This window comes from Moschus berezovskii, chromosome 17, assembly GCF_049115385.1.
Source record: "Moschus berezovskii isolate FMDL1 chromosome 17, NW_MosBer_1.0, whole genome shotgun sequence".
NCBI lineage: Eukaryota > Metazoa > Chordata > Mammalia > Artiodactyla > Moschidae > Moschus > Moschus berezovskii.
Window position 1 is genome coordinate 41653561 of NC_142476.1, and position 15953 is coordinate 41669513.

Sequence of the window (15953 nt, forward strand, 5' to 3'; positions counted from 1 at the left end):
TGAGCTCTGGTCTCCTTGCCTGCAGGCGGGGTGGCTGTGACCCCAGGTATGTGATGGCCTGCACAGACAGAAGGGAGGCACACAGGCAAAGCTCCAGGCCATGGCGCCTGCCGGCTGAGGGCCTGCCGCCCGCCCGTGGCCCCGGCCTCTGTCCACACGCCAGAGTGTCTGCAGGCCCCTTGAGGGAGGGGACCCCCTGTGACCGCTCTGCTCCCCTGACCTCAGGCCTGCCTGGGTGAATCCCTACGTGGACAGCCACAGGATGTGGGTGGGCTCCACCCAGCTGCCCGCTCCCAGGCAAGGCCTTCGGTGCAGGAAGATCGCCATCCTAGACCAGACCCTGGGCTCCATGGCGTCCGAGTCATCTCAGGCCCCAGGGATACCAGGCAGGTGGGTGGAGAAGGGCCCCGTCCTGGGATGCACACACACCAGGGAGGCCTGTCTGTGGCCCAGCTGATGGGGAGGCCAGAGCAACCCCAGCGCCGATGAGTGCTCTTACCTGCTGCCTCCTGGCGGGCCTTGCGCTGTGGGCATCGTCCCCCCATGGTCCTGGCCTCTGGGCCTGCTGCCCACCTTTTAGAAGCAGCGGGTGAGGGCAGGGTTCAGCTCCCAGCTTCCCATGCATGGCCTCAGTGTCAGGCTGAGCCCTGTCCGGGCTGTCCCACCCCTACCTCGCGGAGGCCCTCCAGAAACAGGATGGCGTGGTACCCTGGTGGTGGGGGCCCAAGGCGGACGTCGGAGAACTGGACGCAGCCTTGCTCTGCTCGCTGACGGCTCCCGGGACAGCGGGGCTCGTGTCTCCCGGCTGAGGGGAAAGAGGATTCCAGAAAAACAAAAGTCAGAAAGGACATTTCCTGTGGCCTCTCTGAAGTGGGACTTGTGTGGCTGAGGTTGTTGGGCCATGGATGGCCACATGGGCCCTAGGGGGCCTGGCGCTACTGCCCAGAGTGCTGGCCACATGGCCATCTCCAGGGAGTGGCTGGGCTGGTGTAGACACAGGGCTCCATGGGGTGTGGTTTTGGGTCCACCGCTCCTCGATGCCTCTTTGTCTGCGATCCACCACCAGGCCTGGCCAGTGGTGCTTTGGGGCTGAGGGGGTCTCCTGTCACAACACCTGTGCCACTGAGGCCCTGGGTGTCCTGGACAGGTCCTGGGTCAGAGGCCTTGTGCTCAGCGAGGCAGAGCCTGGTGCCCTCTTCTGAACAGTATGACGGAGGACATGCCTCCTTAATGAGGGCTACCCCATGTGGTGACGTCAGACCACACCTGTGACAAGCACAGAGCATGGAAGGGCCCACAGCCACCAGCCCCACAGGGGTGGCCGCCCCCCCAGGGGACCTGAAACCCTCCAGTGCTAGAGAACGTCAGAGGGTTGGGTTTAATCTGCCTGTCCTGCGATGGGGACCCCACTGGGACCCCCGCCCACCCTGGCTTCCTCCAGCCCCTCCCCCAGGAGTCCTAAGGTGCGACGGCCACAGGGAGTGCTTCCCCATGTCTCCTCTGCCTGCAGGGGACCCTGTGGTGTGGTGCTGTGAAGGGCCACCCCACGGCCGTCCCAAACAGATGCACATCAGGCTTGCTCTCATGTGGGGTTGGACTCAGGGCTCTTCTGACCACCCTCTGCCCCAAGGGCCCTGCCCATGTGTACACAAGTGGGGAGGGGCCCAGGGGAGGTGGCTAGACACTCCTGCCGGTCGACTGTGCACGGTGGACCCTTCATCAGCCCCCTCGGGGGGGTCTGAGTGAGTGGAGGGGTGTCTCTTCATCGGCCCCCTTGGGGTGGTCTGGGCAAGTGGAGGGGTCTCTCCTCCATACTCTGGATAGGGCCCTGGGGTGCAGGCATTAACACCCCTTCCCTGGAGCCCAGCTTCTGCAAGGAGAGGTGGAGACGGATCCCAGAAGTATTTCCAAATTACAGGTGGGGAATTATTTCTCTCGGCGGGGTCTTAATCTCACTGTTACAGCGCATTATAAAAGCAGAGTCTTTGCTCCCGCAAGGACGTCCTCTGTGCACGCTGTCTCCCTGTCAGCTCAGCTGCCCGGGCACTGTGGATGTCCTGGGCAGCGATGGGAACGCGCTGCTGATGGAATCGTTTCCAGCTCTTAACGCACTGCAGCTTCCATGCGGCTTCGCAGGAGCTACCGTCTCCCACCTCTGGACAGTAAAGACCCGCGCTGTGTCCTCTGCCAAGGTGACCAGCTAGTGGGCCCCAGACGGAGCTGGGTTTGCTGAGACCATGGTTCCTCCTGGGCAGCAACCAGACCTAGGCCCACAAAGCACCGTATCGGGGGGCTGCAGACTAGGGGCCTGTGTGGAAACACAAGCTGGTGTGCAAGTCCGTGCACGTCAACACCAAGCCCGAGCTGCCGCCCCCCGGCTCTGGGCACCAATGGGGCTGCTGGAAGAGGCCGAGTCCTTCCGACCCTTCAGGCTGCCCGGAGCACGGATGTTCCTGTGTCCACCTCGCAAGGGAGGAGGGACCGAGGAGCCGAGGCTGGACCGAGGAGCCAAGGCTAGACCGTGGAGTGAGACCCCCGTGCTCTGGGCGCACACCCGACCCTGAAACCAAGCGGGCGGACGAGGCAAGGAAGGGATGCTGAGACCCTGACAGCGGCTCAGGATGCCTCCGCCTGAGCCACGAGGGTGGGCACCCTGACCCCCAGGACACCTCCTTACCATCCAGGGACAGAAGAGGAAGGGCTCCAAGACCCTTTTGTTGAGAGTGACAGAACCTGGCTCTGTCCAGTTGAAACCCCATAGGTAGCTCTACCTGCAGTCCTAGGAGGGAACCCTTCTAGATTCAGGGACATGTGGAACCTGGTCTGGAGCTGGGGCGGCCACACCAAGGGTGCGGTGGGGGCTGCCTTTGGAGTTGGGATCCTGGACACAGGAGACGGGGGAGGGGTGTCCATCTGCACAGACGCACACTGCCCATGCTGGACGCCTGGCCACTTCTTGCCACCTCTGCTCACCGGTCTCATACCTCTCGGGGGACCTCCCAGCTGCCCACTGCCCTCCCTGGTGATTGCCGCCCCGTCGAGCCTTTCAGTTCCAGGCTCTGGATGTTCAGTCCATCCCTCATGCTCCAGCACATGGATCCATCTCTGCCTGTACCCCGAGCACGAGCTGGTCCTATCCTTGCTCATGGATGAGCCGTGCTGAGCCCTCTGGTCCTTGGTGCTGCTGGCCTCTGCCCATGCCTCCCCATCAGGTCCTTGCTGTGGGTGCGACGACCCCTCACCACCCTGTTTGCCCTGTGTCCAACCTGGTCCTGAGAGTTTGAACCACCCATAGGAGAGGTGGGTGCCCCAAGGGAGGGAAGACCCCACTTCTGACAACAGACTCGGCCACAGAGACCCAGTCAGGCCCCTGGCTGCCCACTGCCTTCCCTGGTGGGGACAGGCTAGCCGTTCTCCTGGCCAAGTGTGCATGGGCCAAGTGACCACTCCAAGTGTGCCCGAGTCCTGAGGATGCTGCAGGAGAGGGAGAGAGCCCCTACCCCTCCTGTCCTGAAAGGGTCATCACTCCTGGACGAGGGTCCTGTCTGGGCCTCCGGGGCCCTTGGGGCGGCTCCTGGTGCATTTCTGCAGCCTCCCCAGCCAGGTGGCCCCGCGAGCAGTTTCGAGACTCCAGCTCTCTGGAGTGACTTCCGAACCTTTCTGTTGATTTTAATTACATCAATTACAGCTTTATCAGCAAAATAAAGGTCACTGTGCTGCCTCCAGGGAGCAGGAGGCCAAGCTGGCCAGGGAGAGCGGGCAGCTTGACCTCTCCGGGAGGGAAATGCCAATTAATTATCTTTTTACAGCCGACTCAATTAGACTCCCTAATCACCTGTGTAGGACACAGAGGAGGCGCAGAGACTTCGGGAATAAGCACTGCTGCTGTGGGCCCGGTGTCTCTGGGACAGCTGGATCTAGGCAGGACGTTTGCTCTCTCGCAAGACTTGAGCCCCTAGGAGGTTAACAGCCTGACAAGCTGGCTCATCTGTTGGTGACCAGACACACCACGACAGTCTCAGGGTGGACTCATCAGCAAGGGGCTGGCTGATTACAGAGATGGACACGCAGGCAGCTGGCAGCTGGGGAAGCAGGGAGGTCCATGCGGAAAGGACACCTGGGGCCCTGGGTCTTGATGGCCAGGGGCAGGGGAGGCAGCCTGAGGGCTGGGGGGTCTCCCTGCCGTTCTCCAGCTGCCCAGGACCTGGGTGACAGGTCCCTCTGAATTGTGTGCTAGCCCTCTGGGCCCCGTTTGTCCCTGGGTGCACACAACTCTGCTGGGGCCTGGGGTCTGGCCTGGAGGGTCTGCCTTCAGCCGGTCAGCTGCCTCCCCACCTGGCACAGGTGTGTACACACACGCACATATGCACACACAAGTCCCGACTCTCACACACCCCTGCCCAAGAGGCCTCCAGCCCCAGGGCCACTACCCTGTGACCCTCTCCACAGGCTGCCTGGTGCCAACCTGTGGGTGTGGTTGAGGGTACCGACCTCACCCCCGAACGGAGCTGTCCCCACAGACCAGGCCTCGGTCCTGTCAGTGGTGTTTGCCTGGGAGGGCTTCCTAATGTCTGTCAAAAACCTCTTGAGCGACCCTTCCCCACAGGGCCCCTCCTCAGCCCTGCCGTGGCTCCCGGGGGAAGGGGAGGGGGAGGAAAGAGGAAGTGCCACCCCCCACAGTCACTGGAAGCTGTCCAGGCTCCTCCGCGTACATTCAGTGAATCAGCTGGAAGGAGCAACCTGGATGTCTGGACGAGCTCCCCCAACACCCGTCCTGGCTGCCACGTCCTGCAGAGCCGTCTGGACTTCGCTTCCCATGCAGTAGGCCCGAGGGCTGGGGCTTCCCGAGCAGTGGACCATGCTCCTGTCCAGGGAGACGACAGTGACAGAAACTCTGGAGTCAGGGATGAGCAGCTCTGAGCCGCTGATATCTGACAGGTCAGTCTGTCCTGTTGGCTGACGGGGTGACCGGTGTGGCTGGGAGAGTCGAGTGCACCCTGAGCCCCCCAGGTGATCAGAGGCAGAGCAGGGACCCCTAACCCCTCTCAGTCCTGCCCTCCTGACCTTGGAGCCAGGAGCCAATTCTGGTGCCCATGAACCACTTGATACCAGGAGAGGTTCAGGTCAGGAGGAGGTAAGAAAGGCCATGGGTCTTGGTTGTCTGAGGCCACAACTGCCTCAAAACCCTGCAGGTGGGTCCGTGTGGCAGGGACTAGAGTGGATGGGCTACTGTGCCCCAAGCATAGCTGACATCCACCCAGAGTCCTGCTTTCTGACCCCACCTGGCACCCCCTGCACAACACATCCTCTCTAAGGTTAGGCTGTGAGCATCCTTCACCAAGTGGGGATTGTTTCTGTACAGAAAACAAAGCCAGAGCCTCATCTATTTCCTCCTGGCTCCTCCCCATCTCCCAGGGTCCCCGTCTAGTCACCCAGTCCTGACTCTGCCCTCATCCCTGGGGCCCAGCTCAGGCCTGCCCTGCTGCCCCTGGGACCACAGTAACCCCCCAAGTAGACCCCTTCTTCCATCCCGGATGCCTTCGGCATGCGCTTCCTGAGAGAGGCCGGGTCCTGGCCTCTCGTGGGGAGCCCTGGACAAGTTAGGGCACCCACCTTGCCACCCGCCCTCCACAGTCTCCTGGTTGAAGCTGCTACTGGACCCCAGGGGCCACACCCTGGACCATGAGCCCCCATGCCTCCCCTCCAGGATGTGGACCCATTGACCAGCTGCGGCATCTCAGTCAGTCAGTGCAGGAGCCTGACCCAGCACAGCGTTCGGGGTGTCCCCTGTGGACAGGGGCCCGCAGGCATTTTGGCCGATGAAGGAAGCCATGGGTTCGGTGACATAGTGGGGTAATGGGAGGGGCAGAAACTGATCCTGTGGGAGCCCCTGGGGTGAGGCTGCAGACAGGTGGGGACTCCGACCACAGAAGATGGGCAGCCCCATGGGGGGTGCCCAGGTGGGAGGCAGAAGGGGTGACAGAGGGGGAGGGGCACCCCCATCTGATCCTGGAAGCTGCCAGCAGCCACTGGCTAGTTAGTTGGCTTCTTGGTCAGAATCTGAATGTGAGGGAGACCAGGAAACAAGTAAGTGACCACCCTGGCTGGTCTGGTGGTTCTAAGTGGTCTGGGCCCCCACGACTCCCGAGGTCATGAAGAGAGCCCACTGGACGATCACAGCAGTGGGGTCCTTGCCTCAGAGGCTGTGACTCGGGGCTGAGGTGGTGGCCAGGCTGGCGCTGTGTCGCCAGGAGGCTCGTTCAGGTCACCCCCGGTTCAGTCCTTTCTAGGGACACCGGTGCACCCAGTGTGAGCATCCACATGGGTGCAGGTTCATGGCCATGCCAGACCTTGGCTGCACAGGGAGCCTAGGTGCACACTCGCCTCCCTTTTTCTCTCCACCTCGTGCGGCCCACTGGACAGATGCCAGAGACCCACCGTCAGGCGCCAAAGGGCATAGGGTGTCTGAGGCAGGGCCAGAGTCCTTCTGCTGCCCATGCCCACGGGGCTGCAAAACACACGGAGGGGCTGGTGCCCCGCAGCTCCTGGCCGGCCCCAGACCAGGCATCAAGTTGTGGGAAGGAGGAGCTGGAGGAGGCTCCCACTGGATGCTGGAGGTCAGGCCCCCATTGCCCTGAAGACAGGCCCCTCTTCCTCCCTGGGCTCCCAGACCGCAGGATTGCCGCAGGGCCAGAGGGCTGTGTCTAGGAGAGCCGCCAAGGAGGGCACCCCCTGAGGCCCCGGCTCCCAGAAGCCATGGTCTCGGGAGCCTGCAGCCCCTGCCCCTCTGGTGCCGGTTCTAGGCAGGCAGCTCCTCCCATCTGAGTCACGTCCCTTGTCCTCCAGGCATCGGCCCTGGAAGCAGCGCGGAATCTTTTTATATTTCCCTGGGACGTTCCTTCTAGCTGGGACAATTCCTAGACAAGAAATTTATAGCACAAATTTTCCTTTAAAAATATGGATCTTTCATGCTGCTGCTGCTAAATCACTTTAGTTGTGTCCGACTCTGTGTGACCCCATAGACGGCAGCCCACCAGGCTCCCCTGTCCCTGGGATTCTCCAGGCAAGAACACTGGAGTGGGTTGCCATTTCCTTCTCCAATGTGTGAAAGTGAAAAGTGAAAGTGAAGTCGCTCAGTCGTGTCCGACCCTTAGTGACCCCATGGACTGCAGCCTACCAGGCTCCTCCATCCATGGGATTTTCCAGGCAAGAGTACTGCAGTGGCTTGCCATTGCCTTCTCTGTCTTTCATGCTATTCTGCCATAATTAACCATAGACAATTAATATTAAAATGTGTTATCACCCCAAGAGGTTATGAAATTTCTAGATCTCTGCTATGCATTCCGTCACTTTTATTGGCAAGACTGGATTAGCGGCAAAGGGCACCTTGATTTTTAAAATTGTCTCACAGATCCCCTCTGATGGACACTCGAAATCATGTTCAATAGTGAAAATGAGAGCCACTCAGATCAACTGGAAACATTTCCTGGTAGGGCTCTGTGCATTAAAAAAAAAAACAACAAAACAGCAATCTGAGGTTCTCCCTCCCTGCTTTGGCGTTTTTTAGGTTCCCAAATCCAATTTACAGGGGATTGTCTGAGCCACCCGGGCTCTGCTAGCCTCACAATGTCCCTCTAGCAATTAGCAGCACCTGCATTAGGATTCAATGGACTTAAATTACTGGGGGGTGAGGCAGACACCCCACTGACAACAATTAACACAAAAGGGCTGCACCATTTAAAGCTGTGGGTGGGAATTACAAAAGGTTAAGAGACTAAATATAAAAAAATTTTTTGAATATAAAATCAGTGTGCTTTGTTACTAAAATCTGGGTGCTATAATTTAACCAAATTAGGGTTTCGAATATCTGGCAATAGTCCACATCTATGACATCGTCTTTTATTCTCAACAAAAAGCAACTTGTCTATTCAAAAGTTAAAAACAATTAAACAACTGAAATATTTCATGTCAACAAAATAATGAAACAGTTTTGAATTACGTACTACTGACATTAGGCCTTTGGAAAGGGAAAGCATTTTCTCTCCTCGTTTCACTTATTTGTATAATTGGAAGCCAAGTTCTCAGAGGTTCGTTTTCTTAATTGCCTGCCGGATACGGGAGTAGAGTGCTGACCCGCCTTCTGTGAGAGCCTGGCCCCGCTGGGGCTGGGGCAGGTGAGGGCTGAGCCCCCAGGGCAGGGGGTCTGCGGGAGGCTGGAGTCCGGGGTGAGACCCTGAGTGGGGGTGCTTCCTAGTGGCCCCTCCTTTGTAAACAGGCACTGGCTCCGGGTGCCCACAGTTCTGAACCACTGACCAGAGGCTACATTTTCTTCTGCCCAGAGAAGTCTGGGGTGCAGGGTGGGGGCGCAGGGGTGCCAAGCCCCTGTAGCTGGTCCTGCTGGCTGGGGTCTGTGCTCATGCACGTCTGGGCTGTCAGAACAAGTAGAAACGGGAAAGCTGCTTTTAACTGTAAGATGACGCAGGTTCTGTTCTAACTTGTGGTCAGCCTCAGCTTTGAGGCTTCTGCTCAGGGCCGTCTTTCCACCCGCCCTTCCTGGGGCAGCCGACCACTGGGAGCCCCCTAACCACTCCAGGGTTTGAACCTGACCTAGTGCTCCAGTGTGGGAAGTGGGGTGGGCAGGAGGCCACAGCAGCTCCCCCATCCACTCGCTGAACACAGCGCTTCCTCTAGAAGCACGGTCGCAGCTGCCCTTTCAAGGGTCTGCTGGACACGCCCAAGGGGCCTTGGCTCAGGGCAGGGCCCGGGGTTGGTGGCTCCTGACCCCCAGCATTCAGCCCTGGCTGGCATGCCCCACTGAGTAGGCCCGGGGGGCCCTCGTCAGCTCCGAAGGCTGTGACATCCCCATGGCACAACCATACCATCTCCCTTGGTACCTGCTGGTCTAACAGAATCAGCATCTTCACCACCAGCCCATTTTACCAAACCCGTCAACCCCACCCTACAGTCCTGTCATGGGGCTGAAGGGTGAGGTTGGTGGCAGTCAGGGGTCACAAATGGGCCTGCTTTCTACAAGGAGATGTCGGGGGAGGTGGGGGTGCCTGCACGGAGGTGGCAGGAGGCCCAGATCCTTGCCCATAGGCTGTGTCTCGTCCAGCTCTGTGCCTTCCAGGGCCTGGTGGTGCAGCGAGATGATGGGGTTTCTGATTTGGGCTTCAAACCACTTGGCAGATGATGAGAAATATCCAGCTTCCGCTTCTTCTCTGGTAGCAGAACCTCGTCCAAGCTGGCAAACTGTTTCTTGTCTCCGCATGGCCTAGTGGGGTCCTGTGACCAAGTTCTGGCCAGTGAGGTGTAAGCGGCAGTGGGAATGATAACGCCAGGAAGCTTTTTAGAAGAGAAGAGCTTCCGACTCCTTATGCTTCCCTCTTCCTGCTAGCTGGAATATGGCAATGATGGCTGGCACTTGTGCAACCCTCAAGGGCCACGAGGTAGTGCACAGAGTAGCAGAATAGGAAACAGAAGCAGGAGTCCTTGTTCACTGAGAGATGGGTGACCACAATGGGGCTGCCTGATAAGCACAAGGGGCCGGGTGACTAGGCTTTGGTGAGAGTCGCCCCATATCCGGCTGTGCTGGTCACAACAGGAAATCAGTAGTGCTCACAACTCTGGGTGGGGGGAAGCTGGATGTTTCACTGGACTCTTCTGGTTGGGGGGGTCCCTGTAAGTCGCTTCAGTAGGGACAGTCACCTCAGAGGTTCTACTGGCTCAAGTTTCTTCCAGGACTTGTGCTGGGTTATCTTTGATCTGAAACCCACTGGGCTGTTCTTGAGACCTGTTTGTGCAGGGATCCTGGCTGCAGCCGGCAACCTGAAGAGACATCCTCCAGGCTGGGCCCACGGCAATGTCCCCGGCCTCAGACTCAGCAGGGGCCGCCCTCGGTGCTATGTCCTGCCCCTCTCAGACCTCACCCAGGGGAGCACACAGGCAGAGATAGCCACCCGAGACCCCTGGGGCCCTCAACAGGCCGGAGAAAGGGTTCGGGTCCCTGGTGAAGGTCTGGGTCTAAGAACCAAGCAAGAAAGGGGCATGGCTGTGCTGGGGTGAGTGTGAGGGGGACAAGGCTTAGTTTCCTGGTTCTGAGATACAGACATTCACCCGATGTGGAAAGAACTCCCAGTCTGTGCTGCTCTTATGGCAGAGCTGCCCCAGAACACTGCGCTCTCTGCTTCCTTCAGGATGAGGGAGGGATAAAGAAAACTTAAAAGTTAAAGATATCTATCCTCATATAGCTGGGCTTCCCAGGTGGTGCAATGGTAAAGAATCCACCTGCAATATGGGAGATGTGGGTTTGATCCCTGAGTGAGGAAGATCCCTGGAGGAGGGAATGGCTGCCCACTCCAGTATTCTTGCCTAGGAAATCCTGTGGACAGAGAAGCCTGGCGGGCTATATAGTCCATGTGTTCGGACACCCCTGAATGACTTAGCACATGTACACACATCCCTGTATAGTCACAAAAGGAGGTTTTATCAGAACTAGGAAAGGCTGGTCACTCCTCTGGCCATTTCAGGGCTTTGCTCCACCCACCAGGGTCCTAGGTCCTACTGGGTGCCCCTCAGACCCCCTGCAACCCTGGGCCCTCCTTCCTGCTGACCGTGTACATGACTCACAAGTTTTAACCGTTATTGTTGCTGTTATTGTTCAGTCGCTCAGTTGTGTCTGACTCTTTGTGACCCCATGGACTACAGCACACCAGGCTTCCCTGTCCTTCACCCTGTCCTTCACTCCATGTCCATCGAGCTGGTGATGCCGTCCAACCACCTCATCCTCTGTCGTCCCCTTCTCCTCCTGCCTTCACTCTTTCCCAGCATCAGGGTCTTTTCTAATGAGTTGGCTCTTTGCATCAGGTGGCCACCGTGTTGGAGCTTCAGCTTCAGCATCAGTCCTTCCAGTAAACATTCGGGATGGGTGTTCTGTTATTATCTTAGGGTTTCTCTCACCGGAAGCTGAGCACTCACCTCCTTGCAGCAGAGCTGCGTGTTTACCACCCTGGGCGGACCCAGGCTCCCTAGCAACAGGCCCGAGGGGCTCGGGTATGGGGAGGGGGTGAGTGTCATCGTGGCAGGTGGGCACTTTCACCTGGAAGGGTCCCATGTGAACCCACTCCCGCGAGGGGCAGACCGAGTTCTAAGAGGGGCAGAGACAGGAGGCGTGTCCTCCTTGCCCTCTAGATCGGGGCCCTGCTCCCTCCTCAGGGCACTGTCTGGGGCCAGACCTGGTGGCGGCGCAGAGGGCACAGGGAGGCTCAGTCCATCATCCTGCAGGAGGATGCTGAGAGCACTTCATTTTGTAGAAGAGGAGCTGAGCCGCGGGGAGGTTCAGGCGGAAAGGGACAGAGTCACTCCTGCTGAGCACCCAGGGCCTGCGACTCAGCCATGAGCGCCAAAGGGGCTGGAGCCAAGTGAGTGTGGACCCTTCGGCTTCCCCACAGGCTGTTTTCTATGGCTTGACACCCACACGCTGGGTCCAGTCCATGGGCCTGCACATGGTCACTGACGCGGAGCTCACACTTGGGCCGGCAGATGGCCTGCCGCCCAGCGAGTGGCTTTATGTAGAAACACCAGCACATTCCCCGGTGACGACAATGACAACGACAATGCAGCTAAATTTGCTTCTGTAAACAGAAAGGGACGCAGAGACAGGGTCCTGGGCCAGGTCACCAAGGGCCCCCTGAACCTGCCAGCCCTGCCCACCCTGGGAGGAAGGGACCCTGGCCTTGGTCTGGATGCTGCTCCATCCGATTCCAGCCCTGGACGCGGCAAGTCTGCGCCCCTATCCACCCGGGGCATCACTAGGGTGAAGGAGAATGTGAGGCCCTAAATTGAAGAGTAGGCACCTGCCCGGTGGGGACCCCAACTCCAATTACCCAGAGGCCCTCCCTGAATGGTCGAGGACCTGGGTACCAGGCAGGACCCCCACGGCTGGGAGACTGCCCTCCCTTAACTAAAACACACCCCCTCCTGACTAAGAACCACAGGTTTGCGAGAAGACTCGATCCTCAGCTCTAACTGCAGAGATTAGAAACAGACGGCCTCACTCTGCGTTCATGGCCACAAGGGACATGCTTGTGGAGTGCGCAGGACAGCGGTGTGGCACCCCGGACCACTCACCTCCCACCCCTCCCTGGCCAGGGCTCTGGATCTGCACCGTGAGCACGGCCAGCAGCCTGGACACCAGGTCGGCCGCCCCCAGTTCAGTTCAGTTCAGTTCAGTCGCTCAGTCGTGTCCGACTCTTTGCAACCCCATGAAGCACAGCACGCCAGGCCTCCCTGTCCATCACCAACTCCTGGAGTTCACTCAAACTCATGTCCATCGAGTCGGTGATGCCATCCAGCCATCTCATTCTCTGTCGTCCCTGTCTCCTCCCACCCCCAATCCCTCCTAGCATCAGACTCTTTTCCAGTGAGTCAACTCGTCGCATGAGGTGGCCAAAGTATTAGAGTTTCAGCTTTAGCATCAGTCCTTCCAATGAACACCCAGGATTGATCTCCTTTAGAATGGACTGGTTGAGCCCGCCTTCAAACCCCTAGCCACAGTGACTGCCCTCGGAACCGTCTGGCCCGGGCCTGAGTGTGTCCTCCTGGGACATCCCAGGTCTCCCAGGTCCACTGTTCTCAGGGGTCAACTTCATTTCCTTCTGCCCACGTTTGGGGGACACTGCTGTCAGCCATGCCTCCCTGAGCTCATGTTGCCCACCTCAGACCCCTCAGTTAGCCCCACTCACCAGGTGGGCCACCGGGGTCCCCCTCAGGGAGTGATGAGTCAGCGCTGGCACTTTCCAGGGCAGCTCCGGGCTCCGGACCCCCGGACTTGGGGCTGGACAGAGGGTAGGAGATGCACTGGAATCCACTGTGGAGGGAAGGACAGTGTCACACAGCTGCAGAGACATGGAATCCAGGAAGGAGAAAGGGCCGGGGTGGCTCCTCAGAGGCCAGGGGGTAGGGAGGAAGGAGGGAAGGGACGGTGTCTTACTTGGCCTCCCTGCCTCACTGCCCTTGGCCCAGGACCCCTTCCTTGCTCTGCCACCACTGTCAGAAGGGGCCTCGGTGTGTCCCCTTCGCCAGATCCGCACGTCTTGGTGTTAGGCGTGGGCAGGGACCGTCCCAGCCAACCCTCCGCAGAGTAGAGCAGGGACTGCTCCTGCCATGCCTGCCCAGGTGCCACCCAGGGCCACCCTTACTCACAAGGGGGTCTGGATGGGCGTCTGCCCGAGGCCGTTGTCCACTCTGAAAAAGCTGACCTCCGAGTAGGCTGGGAGCTGCACGTACCGGACGCCCGCGGAGATCTCCAACTCCCGGCCATCCTCACCTTCCAGAAGGAGAGAGAGGTTGCTGAGGGCCATGAGGGGCGAGCGGCAGGACCTGGACCCCTGTCTCCCTGGGCCTTTGTGAGGAGCAGGGCACCGGATGGGGCTGCAACCACACTCACCTTGCCCTACCCTTGCATTCCTGGACCCTCAGCTCGACTCCACCCTCAGCCAAGCTGCCCACGGCCCAGAGGAAAAGGACATTTGTATAGAGACATGAAGGCAGACTTCTCAGGGAAAACAGCACAGAGGGGCAGCTCCACGCGGCAGTGGAAGACGAGCTGGGATCCTTGACATGGTAACAAAACCATGATGCAGAAGAGCTGAGAGAACTTAGCACTAGCAGACGTACATGGCAAGAAACGTTAAAAGTTAAGTCCTTTGGGCAGAAGGAAAATGGTAGCAATGGAAACCTGTGTCTACAGGAAGCAGTGAGAGCCAGAAATGGTATCTAGAAACAGATGAAACTTCCTTTTCTGTTTGTCAGCTACTCCCCAAAAGATAAACAACTGTTTAAACAAAAATGATCTATGTGTTATAAAGCTTATTAGATACATGAATGTAAAATGTACTGAAACAAGAGCATAAAGATTGTATTGTAGACAGGAAGTATAAACTGTAAAGCTCTTATACTGTCCACGAAGGAGTATGATACCACTTGGAGTTAGACTGATAATTTAAAGATGTATATTTATATCTTTAAGTAAACCTTAAAGTATCCTCTAAAACGACACAGAAAAGAGTTACAATTGATAATCCAGAAGAGGAGATAAAGTGGAATTTAAAAAAAAACACTCAATTAATCCAAAAAAGAAAGGGATAGACTATAAGGGAAAAAAACCAGCCAGGGAAAATAGGGAAGAAATTGTAAACTGGTAAGTTTGAACCTACTGTATTAAAAACTATATTAAATGTGAATGGTGTACGCCATTTAGTTAAAAGAGAGATGGTTAGATTGGATTAAAAAGCAAGACCTTTGCTGCCTTATGCTGCCTACAAAATAATATATTTAAACTATAAGGACATGAATAGGTTAAAGGTAAAAGCATGGATGAATCTGATACCAGTCAAAAGAAAACTGAGTGACTACATTAATATCAATGAAAGTAGGTGTCAGAGCATAGACCATTAGCAGGGGTAAAGAAGATAATTTCACAATGATATGGTCAATTAATTAAATGACATAAAATAATAAATGTTTATGCCCCTAATAACAGAGTTTCAAAATACATGAAGCTGAAATTGATAGAAATGAAAGCAGAAATAAACAGAAACACAAGCATAATCAGAGATTTCAATATACCACTGTCAATAACTGATGGAACAAACAGACATAAAATCAGTAAGGATTTAGCAAACTCAACAAAAATATCAACACAATTTACTTGATTGACATTTATAGAATATCCTATCCAATTCCACTCAAGAAGAGAATCCATACTCTTCTCAAAGTGCACTCCAAACATTTCCCAAAACAGACCATATTTTGAGCCGTAATACAAGTCTCAAAAATTTAAGAGAATTTCAGATACAAGGTATGACTCTAACCACATAGAATTAAGTTAGAATCAATAACAGAAAGATTTCTGGAAAATCTTCAAATATTTGGAAGTGAAACAACACACTTCTAAATAACTCTTGGGTCTAAAAGGAAATCAAAAGGGAAATCAGAAAGTATTTCAAATTGAATGAAAATGAAAGCATACCACATCAAAATTTGCAGGATGCAGTTAAAGTAGTACTAAGGGGGAAATTTATAGCAACAAACTTCTATATTAGAAAAGAAAAGTATGAAATAACCTTGGAAACAATTCCATCTTAACAAGTGAAAAAAGAAAATAAAATTCAACCCAAACTAATCAGAGGCAAGGAAGTAATAAGATCGAAATAGGAATTAATGAAATAAAAAGCAGACAATACAGAAATGAATTAAACCAAAAGTAGGCTGTTTATCAATGAAACTGATAACATCTCACTATAGTAGTCAGGAAAAAAAAAAAAGAGAGAGAGAGAAGACACCCGTAATCCATATTAGGAACAAGAGAGGTGGTATCAGTTCATTAAGCAGGGAACAAGGGAATGTTATGAACATTCAAGAAATTGGACAACTTGGAAGACACAAAACACCAAAGCTCACTCAAGAACAGATAACCTAAATAGGCTTATATGCAAGGGAAACGGGATTAGTAGTTAAAAATCTTCCCACAGAGAAATCTCCAGACCCAGGTGGGCTTTCTATGAAACTCTACAAACATTTAAGAAACAATACTAATTTGACACAAACTCTTCCAGGAAATTAAAGAGGAGGGAATTTCCCCAACTTACTTTATAAGGTTGGCAATATCCTGATACTAAAACCAGACAAAGACAACACAACAATAAAAAAATCAAGACCAATTTCCTTATGAACAGACATGCAAATATTTGAAACAAAATGTAGCAAACTGAATGCCCAGATAATTCAAGGCGGGGAGAGAGGAAAGAACAGTCTTTTAACAAATGAAGCTGGGACAACTGGACATCCATGTGCAAAAGAGGATGAAGTTGGACCCCTGCTTCACACCATATACAAAGGCTAACTCCAAATAGACATTAGGCTAAATGTAAGAGCTAAAAATATAAAATTCT

The 15953-nt window shown here is 55.4% G+C and overlaps 1 protein-coding gene across 2 annotated transcripts in view; it reads right to left on the minus strand.

The window, feature by feature from the left end:
* The window catches only part of MORN1 (MORN repeat containing 1), a 47320-nt gene that overhangs the window by 12710 nt on the left and 18657 nt on the right, over positions 1 to 15953 (minus strand). For both annotated transcript variants that reach the window (XM_088845402.1, XM_088845401.1), the window contains 4 exons: positions 13204 to 13327; positions 12744 to 12868; positions 672 to 805; positions 500 to 573 (listed from right to left, as the gene is read on the minus strand). In XM_088845402.1, coding sequence (XP_088701528.1) covers positions 500 to 573; positions 672 to 805; positions 12744 to 12868; positions 13204 to 13327 — 457 coding nt within the window. The remainder of the gene's footprint in view (positions 1 to 499; positions 574 to 671; positions 806 to 12743; positions 12869 to 13203; positions 13328 to 15953) is intronic.